The sequence below is a fragment of the Heptranchias perlo genome, chromosome 17 (assembly GCF_035084215.1).
Source record: "Heptranchias perlo isolate sHepPer1 chromosome 17, sHepPer1.hap1, whole genome shotgun sequence".
In the NCBI taxonomy this organism is placed as follows: Eukaryota; Metazoa; Chordata; class Chondrichthyes; order Hexanchiformes; family Hexanchidae; genus Heptranchias; species Heptranchias perlo.
Window position 1 is genome coordinate 11,191,199 of NC_090341.1, and position 19,176 is coordinate 11,210,374.

The 19,176-nt window shown below is 42.8% G+C and overlaps 1 protein-coding gene across 1 annotated transcript in view; it reads right to left on the reverse strand.

Moving 5' to 3' along the window:
• mst1rb (macrophage stimulating 1 receptor b) overlaps positions 1–19,176 on the reverse strand; it is a 120,426-nt gene that overhangs the window by 36,134 nt on the left and 65,116 nt on the right. The window contains exons 7-9 of the mRNA XM_067998479.1: positions 10,047–10,185; positions 6,013–6,149; positions 1,370–1,540 (exon numbers count right to left, since the gene is read on the reverse strand). Coding sequence (XP_067854580.1) covers positions 1,370–1,540; positions 6,013–6,149; positions 10,047–10,185 — 447 coding nt within the window. The remainder of the gene's footprint in view (positions 1–1,369; positions 1,541–6,012; positions 6,150–10,046; positions 10,186–19,176) is intronic.

Below are 19,176 nucleotides of genomic sequence, written 5' to 3' on the forward strand. Positions count from 1 at the left end.
CTGAGTAACATTTTTTTCTGTCCTGACATGAGTCACATTGTTCAGTCACGACTGTGAAAAGAAAACAGTAATTTGCCACAGTGTGAAGTTCTGCACCTTGAGAAATGCACGTTATTTCTGTACATATACTGGCTCAGTTCAGCCCTGATATATGCTTCAACAGGAACCCACATGTAAACAATCACTGCATGTGTGTGACTACTCTGTGGGTTTGCATGTACAGTGATTTTTCTTAAAAAAAACACTTTAGATCGCTTCACATCGTCACAGTACAGCAGCCAAGGAAGTGGATGGGAAACAGGCAGGAAATGACACAGCTGGAATGCCAACAGCCATTTTTCCTACACATCTGCTATGAATGGCCAATTTTTGGAAGAAACCGGTACAAGGATATTGGACTCAAAAGAGAATCCAACACCTTGATTCATAGGGAGGACGGAAGTCTAAGTTTACAAAAGAAATGCTAAATACAAATCTCATTACACCACCATAAGACTCTTAAAAAAACAAACAATTTTCCAAAACAAGATGACATTGCAATGCAATGATAAAATACAAACTGTTGGCAGCCATGTTTGTTATAGGCAAGGCAGACATATTATATTCAGTAAAGAATTTGACCCTGGCTAAGGCACTGCGTGAGAAACTACCTTATGAAGTGCGGCTAAAGTCTCAATAAGCTTTTTAAATGTACTGCATCAATAAGTCAGTCTTAACAGATGTCACCACGGTTCTCAGCATGCCTCAATTGTGAAAGGTATGCAGTGTCCAAAGTGCAATTCTTTACAATGCTACGATGTACAGGTTGGATAATTCAGCATTGTAAATCTAAAGTAATATTCATTTAACACAATGTAACAGCATTTTTTCACTCTCAGTCACAGACTGTCAGAGTTCATTCATGCACCAATGTGTTGCACTGTGGAGTGATGGGACACAAGATCACACCCACAATTCCCTGCACAAGTTCCATCCCTTTTTTCTCCAAATAAACAAACACACACACACACACACACACACACACACACCAGAAAATTAAATCCTGTAACACATTGGGGTAGATCTTGACTTTGTGTGATAGTGTAAAACGGGTGATAGTGAGTCAGCAGCCCGTTTTACATCTCTCCCGATTTTTATTTCCATTTGGAAATCACCCGTTTTACGGTATCGCACAAAGTCAAGATCTACCCCAATATGTGCATATATCGTAGTTGTTATAACCCCAGTGTCCCTTTCTGCTTTCCCTGATGCAAAACGATCACTGACCTGGAAACGCAGCCCCTTTCCCCTCAATATACGTAAACCTTTTGTTACCTCATTGCCTGACCGGGCCACTTGCACAAGGCTCGACTAAAAGGTTTTGGCTTACCTTGAGATGCTGCACTGCGGGGAGATGCCGTAGATGACAGGATTCTTTCGATACTGGAACTTCAAGTTGCCCTCAGTTGCTACCTTTGCAGAGTCTATCACCACATCAAGAAATTCTTCCTTCACCATATCTGCTTTTGGAGTTGTGCATTTTATAGAAGTATTACTCATGCTGGCAGATAAAAATTATATGAAAAAGTAAGCCATTTGAATAGTTAAAACAACACATTTCACAGAAATATTTGGCCCAGTATTTCTTGCCATTCAGCAAAAAATATCAATAGAAAATCCTTTTTCCAGATGTTGCAGAGTAGGATGTTGTTCAACACTCCAGTGAAGTTTCAGAACTGAAGAGTTCATGGGAAGTTCACGCTTTATTTTTAGCAACCTACTGTCCTCCTGCATTCTACTCAAGTAATTTTTCATGGACATCATATCACACTGACAACAGCAAAGTCTTTTTCTGATCAAAGAAATCCTGTAACCTCAGGGTCCTGGATTCTTGATAGTATAAGGAAATAACCAGAAACCTACACAACTTTGTATGCAAAAACAAAAATCGCTGCATTTTTGTACTGATCAAGCTTAGATGTTAACATCAAACAATCTGTGCTTTGGTAAATCACAGCCATCTGCGGTGTAAAGCTCCCATTACTCAGTCCCAACTATCAGCCTTAACTTCAAACTCAAAAGACTACCCCTCCGACTTCTGCTACTGTAACAATGCTAATTTGAGCCAAATGAGGAGTACTTTAGTACTGTGATTCCACACCTATTTCATGCATTACCATCATAAACAGGCTTCCACCATCATAGACTTTCACCCCATCAGAAGTTGGAGGCCAATCATCTCAGCCCCAGGGCATTGCTGCAGGAGTTCCTCAGGACAGCGTCCTAGGCCCAACCTTTTTCAGCTGCTTCATCAATGACCTTTCCTCCATTATAAGGTCAGAAATGGGGATGTTCGCTGATGATTGCACATTGTTCAGTTCCATTCGCAACCTCTCAAATAATGAAGCAGTCCAAGCCCGCATGCAGCAAGACCTGGACAACATCCAGATTTGGGCTGATAAGTGGCAAGTAATTCGCGCCAGATAAGTGCCAGGCAATGGCAATCTCCAACAAGAGAGAGTCTAACCACCTCCCCTTGACATTCCACGGCATTACCATCGCCGAATCCCCCACCATCAACATCCTGAGGGTCACCATTGACCAGAAACTTAACTGGACCAGCCATATAAATACTGTGGCTACAAGAGCAGATCAGAGGCTGGGTATTCTGCGGCGAGTGACTCACCTCCTGACTCCCCAAAGCCTTTCCACCATCTACAAGGCACAAGTCAGGAGTGTGATGGAATACTCTCCACTTGCCTGGATGAATGCAGCTCCAACAACACTCAAGAAGCTCGACACCATCCAGGACAAAGCAGCCCGCTTGATTGGCACCCCATCCACCACCCTAAATATTCACTCCCTTCACCACCGGCGCACTGTGGCTGCAGTGTGTACCATCCACAGGATGCACTGCAGCAACTCTCCAAGGCTTCTTCGACAGCACCTCCCAAACCCGCGACCTCTACCACCTAGAAGGACAAGAGCAGCAGGTACATGGGAACAACACCACCTGCGTGTTCCCTTCCAAGTCACACACCATCCTGACTTGGAAATATATCGCCGTTCCTTCATCGTCGTTGGGTCAAAATCCTGGAACTCCTTTCCTAACAGCATTGTGGGAGAACCTTCACCACACGGACTGCAGCGGTTCAAGAAGGCGACTCACCACCACTTTCTCAAGGGCAATTAGGGATGGGCAATAAATGCCAGCCTCGCCAGCGATGCCCACATCCCATGAACGAATAATAAAAAATAGTATTCAAATTCAGATCCCAAACAGTGCACTAACTCAGCACAACACAGTTTCAATAAACATAAGTCTTTATCAAACATTGCAAACCCAATTAAACATAGGTGTCTTGTGTTTAAGAGTGGCACACATCAAAATATGTGACAGAGACTCAGTGTGTGACACACTCAAGGAGTGTTATTCTCAGCTCCAGGTAGAGTCCATTATTAAATACAAAATTTTGAACCACCATATAGTATTTTCTTGGTTGCAATATTAAATGTTACTGCTGGTGATATTGTTCCAAAAATAATTTCCAGAAGTTGCATATTGACACCAATATAGTGCCTACAATGCTTGAATGGTTAGAGTTTGTAAAATGACAATAAGTGCACAACGAAAAGGTATAAGTTCCAGACAAAAATTGAGGAGGATTAATTTCTCCTCCGTAACAGGGAACAAGAAATGTTTAGATCTTCTCGTTGATCTCCAAAAATATATCACATTCAAAGGTCAGTGTCACCTAGTAAAGCAACAACTTACATTCAACAGAAAAAAATGTCACAAAGCACTTCACAAAAGCATAATAATAATAATAATAATAATAATAATAATAATATTAAAATGAATGCCATGCCAAAGGAGGCTATAATAGGACGGGTAACCAAAAGCTTGATCAAAGAGGTGGGTTATAAGAAGGATCTTATACAAGAAATGGCCTAAGGATTGCCTTAAACATGTCCTCAAAATGTAGTCAGACTGAATGCTAGGAAAGGAAAGGTTTGATGCTAATTTAACCATGAAGGCTGATACAAAGAAAACATCCGTTACCAGGTGCGGAAGACAAACCTTCAAGTTTGAGAGCAGGAGATGGCTCATTCAGGCCAATATAAATATGTCCTGCCTTGTTTGGACCTGTGTGAGGCCCTTTGTTAGCAAAGACCTGAAGCTAGGGAGTAAACGAGTGACGTGGAATATCTACATGCGAGTGCTTCACTGATTTGGAAGTCATCAATGGTACCAGCAGGGTTGTGTGAGGTGATTGATACCAGAAGGGCTGAACTCTTCTAACACATGCATCATTCAGATTGGTCAACAGAATTGGGAATGTTTCTTTGAAAGTTAAGGATATATAAATTAGTGTTTTTGACACTAGACTTCTATCTTCAGTTCTCAGTTTAGTTCCAGTTCTTTTAGCAGTACTTTGCCTAGTATATATAAACCATGGTCACAGTCACAGTCACATTGGTCACTTGGGTTAGAGCTGTTTTAGTGCAAGGGCGGAATCTAGATTGGAGATTAGAATGGGCTGACTGATGGGATTAGAATGGGCACCTGGTTGTTCTTCGAGCCGGCGTGGACACGATGGGCCGAATGGCCCCCTTCTGTGCTGTATCGTTTCTATGGTTCTATGGAGAGATTCAAATGGTATTGCGAGAAAGATGGGTACGGGATTGGAAGGTGACAATACGTTCAACGACCTTGAAGAGGAAAGGGAGATTTGAGATGGTAATCTTTATGGCGCAATTCCTTGTTTGTAAAGAGATGGGCGCACTATGAAATAATCTCAGTCACTGGACTATCATCTCTCCCGCCTATTTTGAAAGATTTAAGTAAAAAAAAAATTTACATTAAAAAGTTATAGCTGGGAAGAGTGGAATTGGGTGACTCAGTGGGTTATGTGTTAGCCCATCACCTCTGGAACCAGACAGATGCAATGAGAGTCTCCTCTGTATTTTGACTGTAAGGACTTATTATGAGATCAGGTTGAGTAGTTTGCAGCCAGTTCTGGATCCAGGCAAAAACTGCCCCTAAATTGCCAATGTCATTCAGAGAGTTCATAAGAAGGCAGGTGTGAGAAATGGGAAAATGTCAAACTGGTACAGTAGGCGACCCTCTTCCCAGATCGGAGGCTAATGCACATTTTTGAGGCAGAGTAGAGGGAGCTTTACTGTGCATACTATACCTGACTTGGGTGTGCTAAACGGACATCTAAAATGGAAAGTTCTCCATTCATTAGCACAAACAATCTCCACCTTGACAAACACAAAAAATTACACACGGGGGAAGAAATTGTTATGCGTTGCGCCCAAGATCCAATTTTGGGGCTCTATGTCCCATGCTCAATTCACCCAAAAATGCACTAAACGCGAAATTGGATCAGACGGTATTTAAGCATCCCAGGCATCCACCTGAAACAGGCGTTAAGCTGCTTCCAAAAGCTAATCAGGGGACTACGGCCAGTTTTAGGACCCCAATCTGAAATTAGTCAAAGATTAATTTTTCCGGGTCTACAGAGGAATAATCAGATATCCTTAAAGGGAGCGCTGGAGGCCGCCAAAGTCAAGGTAAGTAAACATTTTTTCCCCATTTACCTTCATGTGGAGCCAGGAGGAGCAGGAGTGCTCTTTCTGACTCCGCACCAATACTGCGGGGCACTGCCGCCCACACTCGTCACCGCCCCCACCCACCACCCCAGATCTACCAGACAACCGCTGCTGGCGTTTTGTGCCGGCGAGCTGCATCAGAATGCCTGATTGGCCGGGTGGGCGGTAACCGATTTCTTCCCCGCAATCTTTTTAAACTGTAAGTAATTGTGCTATTGCAGATGCAGCAACTGCTATAGTGCAGACACTTGTAGTTTCTGTGGTTGACTCAGGATCAGTCCAAAAACCAGGACAGCAACTACCCCCTTTAAAAAGGGACTTTTTTTAAAATCAATTTGGAACCAGGTAATTGGTTCTGAAATCAAAGGTTTGGAAAACCCCACTCTGCAGCTTCTTTCGGTCCTAATTTCTTACCTCTTTATGGTACAATCTTTCCCACCGATTGTCACTTTCTGGTTGTTGCCAGTTGTAAGATGCTTTCCCAACAATGTAATCAAAGTCCCACCATCTTGAGGACCATAGGTTGGAGTCACACGAGTTATAACAGGTTCCTACAAAAAAAATGATATGGGTTCAGAGCTGCCCCACACTCTCTAACGCCTGTGGAAATAACAGACCCCCTCCAATATCCAAATATATCAGAGCCATTGGCTTACCAAGTGCACGGTTTGCTAGGGGGCTGTGCCAAACAGACGAGAACAGTCCCGGGTTCGTTCCTTCATCTGTGCGGAGCTAAGTGATTCCAGCAGGGGGCAACTATAATGCAACTGCAATTGGTTTCATCCTCTTTGACAAGAGGAAATAGATAAGAACATAAGAAATAGGAAGAGTAGGTCATGCAGCCTCTCGAGCCTGCTCCGCCATTCAATAAGGTCACGGCTGATCTTCGACCTCAACTCCACTTTCCCGCCCGATCCCCATATCCCTTGATTCCCTTAGAGTCCAAAAATCTAGAAAAAAACCCCACAGGGATGGAGCGACAACAAAAATCAAACCAGCATCAGTTCCCACTTCTGATCATCACCCAGGGACTGGAAAATGCATGTGCATGAACATCGAGAGAGGGTAGGATTGAGTATGGCTGTGACACACACTTCCTCATAGTCAAACAGGCTCCGGATACTAGCCTTACATCGAACATCGAAGAATAGCCACTTGAGGTGAGGTATTAGAAGGTGTGAAGAGCCTTAAGATTCTGTCTTCAACCATTTGAGACCAAAACGTGAACTGAAATCAACAAGGTAAGATTCCAGTTTGTCCATTTATTTGCAGGATACTACATTAATTTGGTCACCCATATACATGATTCAGCAGGAATAAATTCTTTCAGTCTCCGCTGGATCACAGAGAAGGCAAGGAGGTGACTACAGGTGAGGCACAACTTGAGGGAGGAACTACTTCCCCGACGTTAATGCTAGGGCTTCAGCCATCTAGGCCCTAAGCTCTGGAATTTCCTCTCTAAACCTCTTCGCCTCTCCACCTCTCTCTCCTGGTTAAAATCTGCCTCTTTGACCAAATTTTTGGTCACCTTTCCAAATGTCTCCTTCTCTGGCTCGGTGTTCATTTTTGTCTGATTGCGCTCCTGTGAAGCGCCTTGGGACACTTTACTAGGTTAAATGCGCTATATGAATGCAAGTTGTTGTTGTTAGGGGGTAAAATGCTCCCGAGTCAGGGTGCCTTTGCGTGTTTAGAGCAGGCATGCTACTTGCCAGCTTGTGGCGCATTTGTCCCATGAAGCCAATTAAATTATGTGATTCAAATTTCCCAAGCTGAAGGGAACAGCCTCACCTTTCACTGTGGCTCCCTGGAGTGCAGCGAATTTGCATTAACTGGCTCCGGAAGATCAGTGGAACACTGGTGGGAGCAGGATCATCTACAGAAATGCAGTATGGGAGACTCAGACAACTACGGGCACGGTGAGTCCAATCGACAGGATTTGGGCAGACAGGGGAAGAGGCAAATGCAGTGCACCTCAGTTTTACTCTTCTTAAAAAGGTTCACCCAAGTCAGCACTTAACATGAGGAACCACACACGGGGGGGAAACAAAATAAGTATCAGATGGAAACCAGCCCACAGCAGGCAGTTACCTGGTGCTGATGGCAGAAGTCAATGTGCATGTGCCCATTATGTTTTGTGTGTGGAAAGGCTTGGAGTAGAAAGAACAAAACAAAACTAAAATACAAGAAAGGACAACACAACATTTGCACTAGGTTTGTGACCAGCTATAAAACTCAATTGTGCGCAACTTTGTTTTGCTACTCGACCACGAGCTGAGCTTTCTTCATAATCTATTGCTTCGACCATTCTTGCACCTCCAAAACAATGTCTGCCTCTGTCCCCGCCTCTCCCTCACCACTGCTGAAACCTTAATCCATGCCTTGATCACGTATAACAGTCTCCCTGCCTTTAATAACTGCAACTTATTCAGAACACTGTTGCCTACATCCTCTTGTCCTTGACAAGTTCCACTGGCTCCCTGTGTCCGGGCAAATTGATTTTAAGATCCTCATTTTTAATTCCATCCATAGCCTTGCCCCACTCTATCTCAGCGATCTCCTCCAACCACATACCATCACATGTACTGACTACTTCTTGTTCCCCATTCACTCCATTCCATCTTTCAGCCATTATACCTCTGCTCCCTGAAACTCCTTCCCTAAATCCTTCCACTTTGCCACCTTTCTTCCCTACTTTCCAAAACTCTTTAAAAAAAAAAAATCTTCTCTTTGCTATCTGTGCTTGCCCGGTCCCCCATTTCTGATTCTCTGTCCTCTGATGCTTAGCATCTACTTCATTTTCCCTTCCTCCCTGTAAAGGGCTCAGAGATGGTTTTCTTTATTTGGAGGAGTGTTGTAGAAATGCAAGTTGGCTCTAATAGCCCAAATAGCTTAACCCAAACCTCTACTGAAATGATTTTTTAATACAGCTGCCGGAAAAAGAGGTCAGTAGCTTTGGGCCCAATGTTATTTCATGGCCATGAAATTAAGAATGTTTTAATGAAACATGATTCACTGCATACCAGTAGTATAACATAAAACACTACAAAAGCCAGTAAACTAAAAAGGAAGAACTGCAAAACTAGAAATCTGAAATAAACTGATGCTGGCTCACTAGCAGCGTATTTTATCCAGCACTTTCTGTTTCTATGACACTGCAAAAGCCAATGGCTAAGACACATACTTAGAAAACCCTTTTTATATCTTCCAAATACAGGAGTGCGATTTGTACATTAGATCTTATGGCATTTTTGTTTCCGGAGTTGTCAAGATTGTGGAACAAGCAGGAGCAAAATTTATGATAAAGAGCGAAACAAATCACAAACCCATTTAAACACACATAGCTGTGCTTATTTTTACATCAAAATGGCTGTATTGTTAAGCCCAGTTGAGTGAGACTAGCTCCAGATGAGAGTAGGCAGGTATGAGGTGGTAGAGTTTCCGCTAGTTTTGCACCCAGATTCCAGCACAATCGGCCGAGCCAGCGCAAAAGATCAGAGAGTTTAAAACATCAGCGAGTAACGCCCGAAAACACTTCAGTTCGTGTTTTCCGCCATCTTTTACGCTGGTTTAAGAGTCAATTCGCCAGGATCAGGCCTCACCCACAAAACTGGCCACACCCCCCAGGTCGACATTGCGAGATTCCACCGATTGAGCTGGTTAGGGAAAGCTCTTCAAATTGCACTCATTTTCTTGGGTGCACAGGCACTAGTAGGCACGTTTTAAAAGTTTTTACATATCAAAAAATATTTAATTTACGAAAATAGACTTTTTATTTTCCAACTTAAAATTAAACTAGGCATGCACCTCATTCCAAATTAATAGCGTACACCAATAAAATTAGTAAATGGTTCAATATAGTTTTTTTAAGTCATTTTCAGTGATTTTAAATCAGGTTACTCATAGGTGGAAGACTCTTACTAAAAATGCTTATTTTTGGTGATAAACCCATTTTCAGCTGTATTAATAAAACTGTACTCGGTTACCACTCTTAAATACATCAATGAATGTTTTTTAATGGAAAGAAAAAACAATTACATTCTATTACGCTGCCCGATCGCGCTGGTTCATGGAAGATTTTACGTTTCTGATTAAGCAAATTCATTTTATCAGAGACTTGAACTGTAACCTAACCCACGCAATTTCAAGTGCATTTTGGGCGCAACTTCCTGATTGCACCCAAAACGGAAACTCTACCCCGAGCTTTTTATATCTTGCTCTGGCACAGTCGTGTTTTCATTGCTGCTGGGGCTGTGGATCTTGCCCCACGATATAAAAGGATCAAATTCCACGGCAACAAGCTCGAGCTCCAGAGAACTGAAGAACAACTTTTACACGAGGTGGTTCTGCAGTCTAAAGAGGTCATTCAGAGACATCTTAATAACAAATTTAGTGCTCAAAAACAACATGTGAAAAAAATAAATTAATCACAAATTCTACAGGAACCTCACCACAAATTGAAATCCTGCGATGGCAGTGGATCCAATGATGGAGAACTCCCCATTATGATTAGTCTCTTGAACAGTGATCTTGATCTCTGTCGTAGTGATGGGCTGAGGCTTTCCAGTAATTTCCAGTTTACACAACAATCTGTCAGAAAATAGACTTTTTATTTTCCAAATTAAAATTAAATTAGGCACGCACTTCATTCCAAACAAGAATGAAGGGTCACAGCCAACATTAACACCCTTTCCCTCTTTCAGATCCTTAATGACCTGCATTGCATTCATTTGCAGCACTTTCGTTTTTGTTTTAGATCTATTTGTGTTTTTTTCTTTTTATCTCAACTAACTGAAGATAATGTTCTAGATCTCATTGACTTCTCGAAATGTGTCTCGCATGAAATTTCTACACCAGCCGACACATCTTAATAAATTTCTACACACACAACACAGAAGCAAGGATCATACCAGAGGGTGTTTTTTCCCCCCACCGAATGGCTGGCAAAATCACAAACAACCCAGTGTGTAATGCCCTCAGTTTGAATGGTGTAGAAAACTGCTTCAGAGTGTACCGTATCCCTACACACTGCATCACTCAATACTTCAGAAGGCCTGGGTTCAAACAAACAACAAAGCTGCCCCCCAATGACTCAGATGGTTGAGGCTGCAAGTAGCTGAGCCATATAGATCAGGAAGGCTCTCAGTTCAATACAGATTCTGTGTTGAGTTGGCTGATCTGAGCTGGGGACGGTGTCTGTGCGTTTCAGTGTAAACACGTCAGATGAAGAGGGAGGTCAGGGTTAGCATGGGGTTTGGCCGTGATGCCACCCCCATGACTAAACGGCTCGGCAACAGTCACCATGGCTTGCACATGAAGAATGGTCACTTGAGCGAGGTTCTGGACAGCGCCTGGTGCCTATGGAACCATACCCCAGCTTTGGGAATAATACCTTTGGGAAGAGGAAAGGGAGAAAACTGGCACAAAAAAAATTAAAGAACCAACAAGAATACATTAAATAAGATGGACAAGTGAGTCACTAAATGAATCTATCTTACTTTAACATCAAGTGGGAGAGGGAAAGTTTTTTCAGTACAATGAGCCCTTTAGGTCTTCCATATTTAGGAGAAATTCAGTTTAATCATTACCCTAAACCCCTAGAAATACCAGAGATTTTAGGTCAGGAAGATGCTAATATAGTGGTCTCTCTGTTAATGTCAATGACAGGCTCCATCAACAAGCCTAGGTCAGCAGCCTTTTCATTCTTGTAGCAAATACACCAACTCTTAAGCAGAACTTGCACATACTGTATCAAAAATTTTGTGAAGTCAAGATGCCCGTACTACACAAAGGGCCTCCTCTGCTTTAGCAATCTGTAGTAAGATCATGACATCTCCTGGTCATGCACATTATCATTGCCATTAGCATACATAACGGTAACTACACCTCAAAGTAATTCATTGTATGTGAGGTGCTTTGAGACATTTCTGAGAGACAAATTAATGTGCTATATAAATGTAAGCCTTTTCTTTGCCACTAAGTATGGAGTGCTCAGTCGTTTTTTTTAAAAATGATTTTACAATTGTGAAGTATTTTATACTGGTGCACTCCTTAACTGTACAATAGCTGAGACGTGGCTGACTGTAAACCCACACTCAGGTTCCTAATAGGTAGTTAGCAGTGGTTTTACTGCAGGCAATTTCTGTGAAATCTGACAATTGAGCACCACCTATTTTTAAACAGATTACAACACAACATTTGAGTGTTGCCATGGGAACAATTAGTGCAGGATGCAACAGAACTACGGAACTGTAAGTTGCTCTGGTAGGTAATATGCTTACAATAGAATTTTCCTCTTAAAATTTTGTCTCCAGTCCTCCTGGCCAATTCAGAGCAAGCACCACCTTATAGTGCGGAGGGTGGACATGCAATCTGTGTTGTTCACAGGCCTCTTCCAAAGCCTTAAGGAGGCATGTAAGTGTATCCCAGTGATGGCTATCTTTCTGACTTTCCCCTCACCCTATGGAAATTACCCAGCTTCTACTCAAAGCTTCCTCTCGTCACGGCAAAATTGAGAACCCAACAGAGTAGGGAAATGAAACTTGCATCCCTTATTGCCAGGGCGTTATGTGCCAGGCCAATTTTTAGAAAATGAGCAGATTTTCTGTGGGTAAAACATTTCGGATGAATTTTATTTTCATCAAGGTAAAGGATACCGGGAAATGGGACATATTCTCTAAATTTTTTGCCACATGCAGTGTCAGCGGAAGAGTTCAGATGTGCTTCACTACGGAGTGGTAAAAGGCTGATACCCCACCCACCACCTGCCCAAATTTACCCTAAAAATCCACTCTATTTTTATACCACTCACATTTTGTACCAAATTTCAGTACCCCCTAATCCGGGATAAAAAAGTATGAATTGACCCAACATCTCAGTACTGATTTGTGTCTGTTGCGTGGTTGGGGTGGGATGGGGGGATGGCAAAGAATTAAGTGTAATGTTGCTTTAAGGATATTTTGAATTGTTAGATGTATTTTTGGTTTTTTACTCCAGGTATTTTTTCCAAGTTCAGTGTCTCAGACCACTCCCATAGGAAAACGCTCACTCTCTATGGCGCCTTACCTGCCCAATATCTGGCTAATTTGTAGTGGGCCACATTTGTAGTCGAACAGAAATCCCTTACGACTGTATCTTAGCTATCGGTTATGTCGTGTCACCATGTGATCTTCCCCGACTTTGGAAGGCAGTAGAATAAACACTTCCTCAGATAGTGGTTGAGGCTATAAACTACCTCAAATTAACTGCAAATTGATAACTGAACAGAAGTAATGATACATTGCAGATTTATAGGAGTTACAGGCTTAACTATCGTTATCTGAAAAACAGGAAACAAATGGTTGTGTCTGCTCCACTAATCAGCAACATAAACTGAACCAGACACAAGCTAAGTGGCTTGGGACATTTTACGATGTTAGAGGCACTACATAAATGCAAGTTGTTGTTGTTGATTCCATAATATTAACCTTACAGGCCATTCACAGAATCTCTCTGGCCTATCTAGAACTCACTGATGGCTTCAGACAGACTGCTCAAAAGGAGACTGAGAAATGCTTTTCAAAATATGTTTGGGGCAAAGGAAACTTAAATATGTGTCTTTTTAACTCAAACATCTCTACAAACAAAACCCACAAGGTACTTTGTATTTGAATTGAATTGACTTTGTCCTCCCTCAGATGCCTCACCAGACACTGGGGGGGGGGGGGGGGGGGGGAGGGGTGAATTTCCACAGCAGTTTCTCCGACTGACCTGCCATAACTTTGGTGGAGGGGCCGTGCATCAAGGCCATTTACGCTGTTTTTCTGGGGTTTCCACCAAAGTTATGCCGCACCATCAGGAGGGCTCCCGTGGAAATTCAACCATGTTCGACTGAGAAAACAAGTGGGCTGCAATTGAAAGTTGGGGCACCTCGGACACCCCATTAACAGCCAAGGCACGCCTGATGCAATTTTCAGGCGGGCCTATAAATGAGCAAGAGGCTGCTTAAATATGCAAATCGAGGTCCCACACCAGTTTAGGACCCCCAGCTGCAATTTTCAGGTACAAATGGGCGGAGGCTGCATGGCACACGCTCCACCCATTTGTACCAGGCATTGAGCGGCCCACCAGCGCTCCTTAAAAGGGACTGCTGCAGGCCACTGGCAAAAACAACTCAGGAAGCTTTGAATTTTTTTTTAGTGGGGGCCTAGGAGGAGCAGGTCGCGAAAAGGCTTGGGCTTCACGCTTGCAAGAACGGGTGGGAAGAGCAGCTGCTCCACGTGCTTTTTTTGGCACTACATTAAAATCACCCCCTAAATGTCCATATTTTGGAGTAAAATGTGTATCAAAACAAACTAGGTGACTTTTTTGTAAGTGAATCTTGTTTTGAACTCCACAAGTATTATGACAGAAAGAACCCAATACCATAAAAAGAAAAGAAAAGGTTGCATTTATATAGTGTCTTTCACGACCTCAGGACATCCCAGAGCGCATTACAGCCAATTAAGTACTTTTTTGAAGTGTAGTCACTGTTGCAATGTTGGAATCGTCACAGTCAATTTGCACACAGCAAGGTCCCACAAACAGCAATGTGATAATGACCAGATGATCTGTTTTAGTGATGTTGGTTGAGGGATAAATATTGACCAGGACCCTGGGGAGAACTCCCCTGCTCTTCTTCAAATAGTGCCATGGGATCTTTTATGTCCACCTGAGAGGGCAGATGGGACCTCGGTTTAACGTCTCATCCGAAAGACAGGACTGCACTGTATTAGAGCCTCAACCTAGATTATGTGCTGACGTCTCTGGAATATATTGTAGTACATTATAGACATAATGCTTCATTTTGTCAGTTACACCCTGTCTAGCTGATATAGATCACACATAGATAAAAAAAATACAAACACATGCATCATGTTAAAGACGTAACCTTTCTTTATCATTTATCCAATTAATTTACCAATATAAAAACAGGAAGTGAATTAACCCTTCACAAAAAAAGACACACAAAGAAATGAGACCTATCAAACATGTTGTACAAGCCACATTTATTAATAGACCATTAATCAGAGACTGTGAACCGTCAATGAACACTGCATCATTGTACTAGCTCTGAAATATGGGAGTAAAATAAAAACTTTTCACACTGCTTTTGTAATGTACAAAAAATGGTACATTTGTGACTGTGAAATCACTGGCACAGCCATCTCATGGGGTGATCAGGGCAGTCCTGCCCGGGAGCTGGCTTGTTTAGTTTCTCACACCTCCCACCACACTCCTTAAATGTCCACTCCCCTTATCTTTATGAAACCTGGCTGATTAAATCGTCAAGCGTCCTCATCTTCCCCACGATGCAGGAAGTGGAGTGAAAAGAAAATTGTTGGAATGGCAAATGAAAAGAGAAGACAGCAAGGGAAAGGGAACAAGGCTGAGGCAAAAGTTAAGGGAGAGAGAGAGAGAAGGGAGAGAGAGAAAAAGAGACAAAAAGTGGTGAGAGGTAGAAAAATTGAGGGGAGTAGAGACAAAAGTGCGAGAAAGACGGAAACATACACAGAAAAGTGAGGGATGAGAGAGAGGCACATATAAAAAGAGAACGTGAGAGCAATGTAAAAGTGAAGGAGGGGAGAGAGACAAAAGTGAGGGAGGGGAAAAGAAAGAAAGAGACAGACACGAGGAACAGAAGTGAAGAAAACACAAGGAGCCAAAGTGCTCGGGAGAGGGAGGGGAAAGAGAGCACTGAAGAAAAGGGAAACAGAAGTGAAGTAAAGATCGCCGAGAGAAAACAGCTGTGGAGAAGAGAAAGAGAAACCAGAAGTAGAGAGGGAAAATGAAGATGGAAAGTCAGACAGGAAGAAATGGAGCGCGAGAACAGTAGTGGTAGCTGGAGATTGAGAGTAGCAGAATTGAAGGAGCAGCGTGAAACAAAAAGTGTGGGGGGGGAGGGAGGGGAAAGAGAGAGAGAAAAAAAACAAGCAAGCAGTAAAGATGAAAGAAAAAAATGTTCAGGAGTGAAAAAAAAGATATATTTACATTCTTGCCCCTAACCTCAGCTGTAAGGGTGTGAGTAGCTGAAGTTGTTTTCTGTGGCGCCCAGCACAAAGAAGTTTGAGACGAATGGATCAGAGAGTTTTGTTCAAACTTAGAAAGAATGAGAAGTGGCTTGAGTGAGCCTTGCATGATGGTGTGTGGGTAAGCCTCCAATATCCTCATCATCATTTTCTTGGTGGTTGTCTCAATGTGTGAAGTAAACACAATTGGGGAAGAATTCCTCTGCTCATTATTTGTAGTGAAATCGTAAGCGTGTGTATAAAGAACGCGTTTACGATTTTGCTACTAATAGGAACATAGGAGCAGGAGTGGGCCATTCAGCCCCTCGTGCCTGGTCCGCGATTTGATAAGATCATGGCTGATCTGTGATCTAACTCCATATACCTTAATACCTTTGATTGCCAAAAAGCCATCTATCTCACATTTAAATTTAGCAATTGAGCTAGTGTCAATTGCCGTTTGCGGAAGAGAGTTCCGAACTTCTACCACCCTTTGTGTGTAGAAATGTTTTCTAATCTCAATCCTGAAAGGTCTGGCTCTAATTTTTGGACTGTGCCCCCTACTCCTAGAATCTCCAACCAGCAGAAATAGTTTCTCTCTAACCACCCTATCCGTTCCCCTTAATATCTTATAAACTTCGATCAGATCACCCCTTAACCTTCTAAACTCTAGAGAATACAACCCCAATTTGTGTAATCTCTCTTCGTAACTTAACCCTGAAGTCCGGGTATCATTCTAGTAAACCTACGTTGCACTCCCTCCAAGGCCAATATGTTCTTCCGAAGGTGCGGTGCCCAGAACTGCTCACAGTACTCCAGATGCGGTCTAACCAGGGTTTTGTATAGCTGCAGCATAACTTCTGCCCTCTTGTACTCTAGTCCTCTGGATATAAAGACCAGCATTCCATTAGCCTTATTGATTATTTTCTGCACCTGTTCATGACACTTCAATGATCTATGTACCTGAACCCCTAGGTCCCTTTGGACATCCACTGTTTTTGACTTTTTACCATTTAGAAAGTACCCTGTTCTATCCTTTTTTGATCCAAAGTGGATGACCTCACATTTGTCTACAATTAATTCCATTTGCCACAGTTTTGCCCATTCACCTAATCTATCTATATCGTGATAGATTAGTGAACATAGGAAATCTTCCCCCACCATTTAAAAAGAACAAGTATAACTATTTACTTCACACGATTGGACAAGTGACATTTATAGACACAGACGTGATTATGCGAAGTTACCGACACTTAATGGGTTTGTCTGAAATTTCTGCCCGCGTTCAATAGCAGACAGTGAAATTTCATACAAACGTACTAATATCGCACAGTGAGAAGTCAGCCCATGGTTTTTAAAAACAATAGTTTGAAGGGAGGAGAGGTAGTGTAACCGGCTGGCACTTGTAGCCTGCAGGTTTCCAGCTGCCATTTGCCACACAGTGACTTCAGCACTTTTTGGCCTCCCCTCCCCTTCCCTGACTGCTTAGCTAATAAAGATAGTCCCATATGTGGAACTGAGCCATTGGCCTCCATTCACCAGGGCTAGGGAGAGGAAAAAGACAAGTCAAACAGGGTTCCAATTCCAGATTGCTGTCCAATAAGCCTTACTAGAAAGTAACACAGAAATAGGCCATTCGGCCCAACTGGTCTATGCTGGTATTTATGCTCCATACGAGCCACTTCCTACCCCTCTTCATCTAACCCTATCAGCATAACCTTCTCTTCCTTTCTCCCTCATGTGTTTATCTAGCTTTCCCTTAAATACATCTGTGCGATTCGCCTCAACTACTCCTTGTGGTAGTGAGTTCCACGTTCTAACCCCCGTGGGTAAAAGAAGTTTCTCCTGAATTCCCTACTGGATTTATTAGTGACTATCTTATATTGATGGCCCCTAGTTTTGGTCTCTCCCACAAGTGGAAACATCTTTTTTTTTATTCGTTCATGGGAAGTGGGCGTCGCTGGCGAGGCCGGCATTTATTGCCCATCCCTAATTGCCCTAGAGAAGGTGGTGGTGAGCCGCCTTCTTGAACCGCTGCAGTCCGTGTGGTGAAGGTTCTCCCACAGTGCTGTTAGGAAGGGAGTTCCAGGATTTTGACCCAGCGACGATGAAGGAACGGCGATATATTTCCAAGTCGGGATGGTGTGTGACTTGGAGGGGAACGTGCAGGTGGTGTTGTTCCCACCTGCCTGCTGCTCTTGTCCTTCTCTATGTCTATCTACAATATTTTCTCCCTCCCCCACCCCCACTGAAAGATAATAAATAGCCTGTGGACCACTCACTGTCTAGGCTCATACTTTTGTTGTTAAATTGCTACTTACGCGAGTTATCATAGGGCAGCTGATAGAACCATATCCAGCATGAGGCTACCACAGTGCTACACCATGTACCACCAGAACCAGTGGTAGGGCACAACACAAATTTTAAAATAAAATTGACTATAGGTTTATACGCTTGACAGTATAAACTACAAGATTGTATGCCACTGCTTTTCATTTAAGAGGATGTAAGGCAGGTAGGTAGGTGCACTGAATGTTACAACATATAATTAAGTCATGTGAATCCCTCAATTATGTAATTAATAATTGCTTCTCCAGCATTTTCTGTTTTTATTTCAGATCTCCAGCATCTGCGGTATTTTGCTTTTGATTTAGTGTTTAATTCACTGCCACTTCTCTTCCAGCAACACCCCACCTTGAAGAAGTTATAAGAACATAAGAAATAGGAGCAGGAGAAGGCCAATCGGCCCCTCGAGCCTGCTCTGCCATTCAATAAGATCATGGCTGATCTTATTGAATGGCTCTTTTCTCCGACAGGATTTCCGTTAAAAACTTTAACTCTTTAACATCTTTCAGTTCTGACGAAAGGTCACCGACCTGAAATGTTAACTCTGTTTCTTTCTCCACAGCTAATGCCTGACTTGCTGGGCTTCTCCAGCATTTTCTGCAATTAACTTGTAAGTTTCCCCTGTAGCCACATGCTATCATGCAAACCACAAACATCACAAACGCTTTACTGTTGCTTTCTAAAAAAAAGACTACTTCAAAATTAATTCACTATTATAAGTAGGAGGTTCTGCATACCTTAAAAGCTCTTTGCTAACAGGTGTAAAGAGCCGGCCTTGAGGAAAGCTGTGCTTAACTTGATCTGTGCCCTTAAGGCCATAAAGTGTAACTAGATCAAAGCAGATAGCCAATCTACCTGTTCAACTGCTTCCTGTGGGTAAGTGCTCTAGAGATAGGCATCTTGGGTCAATTTCAGGCTATTTACTGTTACTGAGGGAAATTTGCCCTTCAAGGGCACAGACCAGATTAAATACAGCTCTACCTTAAAATAAACGCGTTAGCTACAATAATACACCTGGGGGGTTAAATTCGATAACCCCCGAATCCGGACGCGGGGATCGCGGTGCACGATTAACCCACGTCCGGTCGTTGAGATGCTGGCAGTACATGAGATTCATGCTGCCTGGTCATTTACCTGTCCGGCGAGTGTCCAGGACTAGCTACGCAGTTGAGTGGCTGCTCACCAGCAGGGGGGGCCCCCGATATCACGC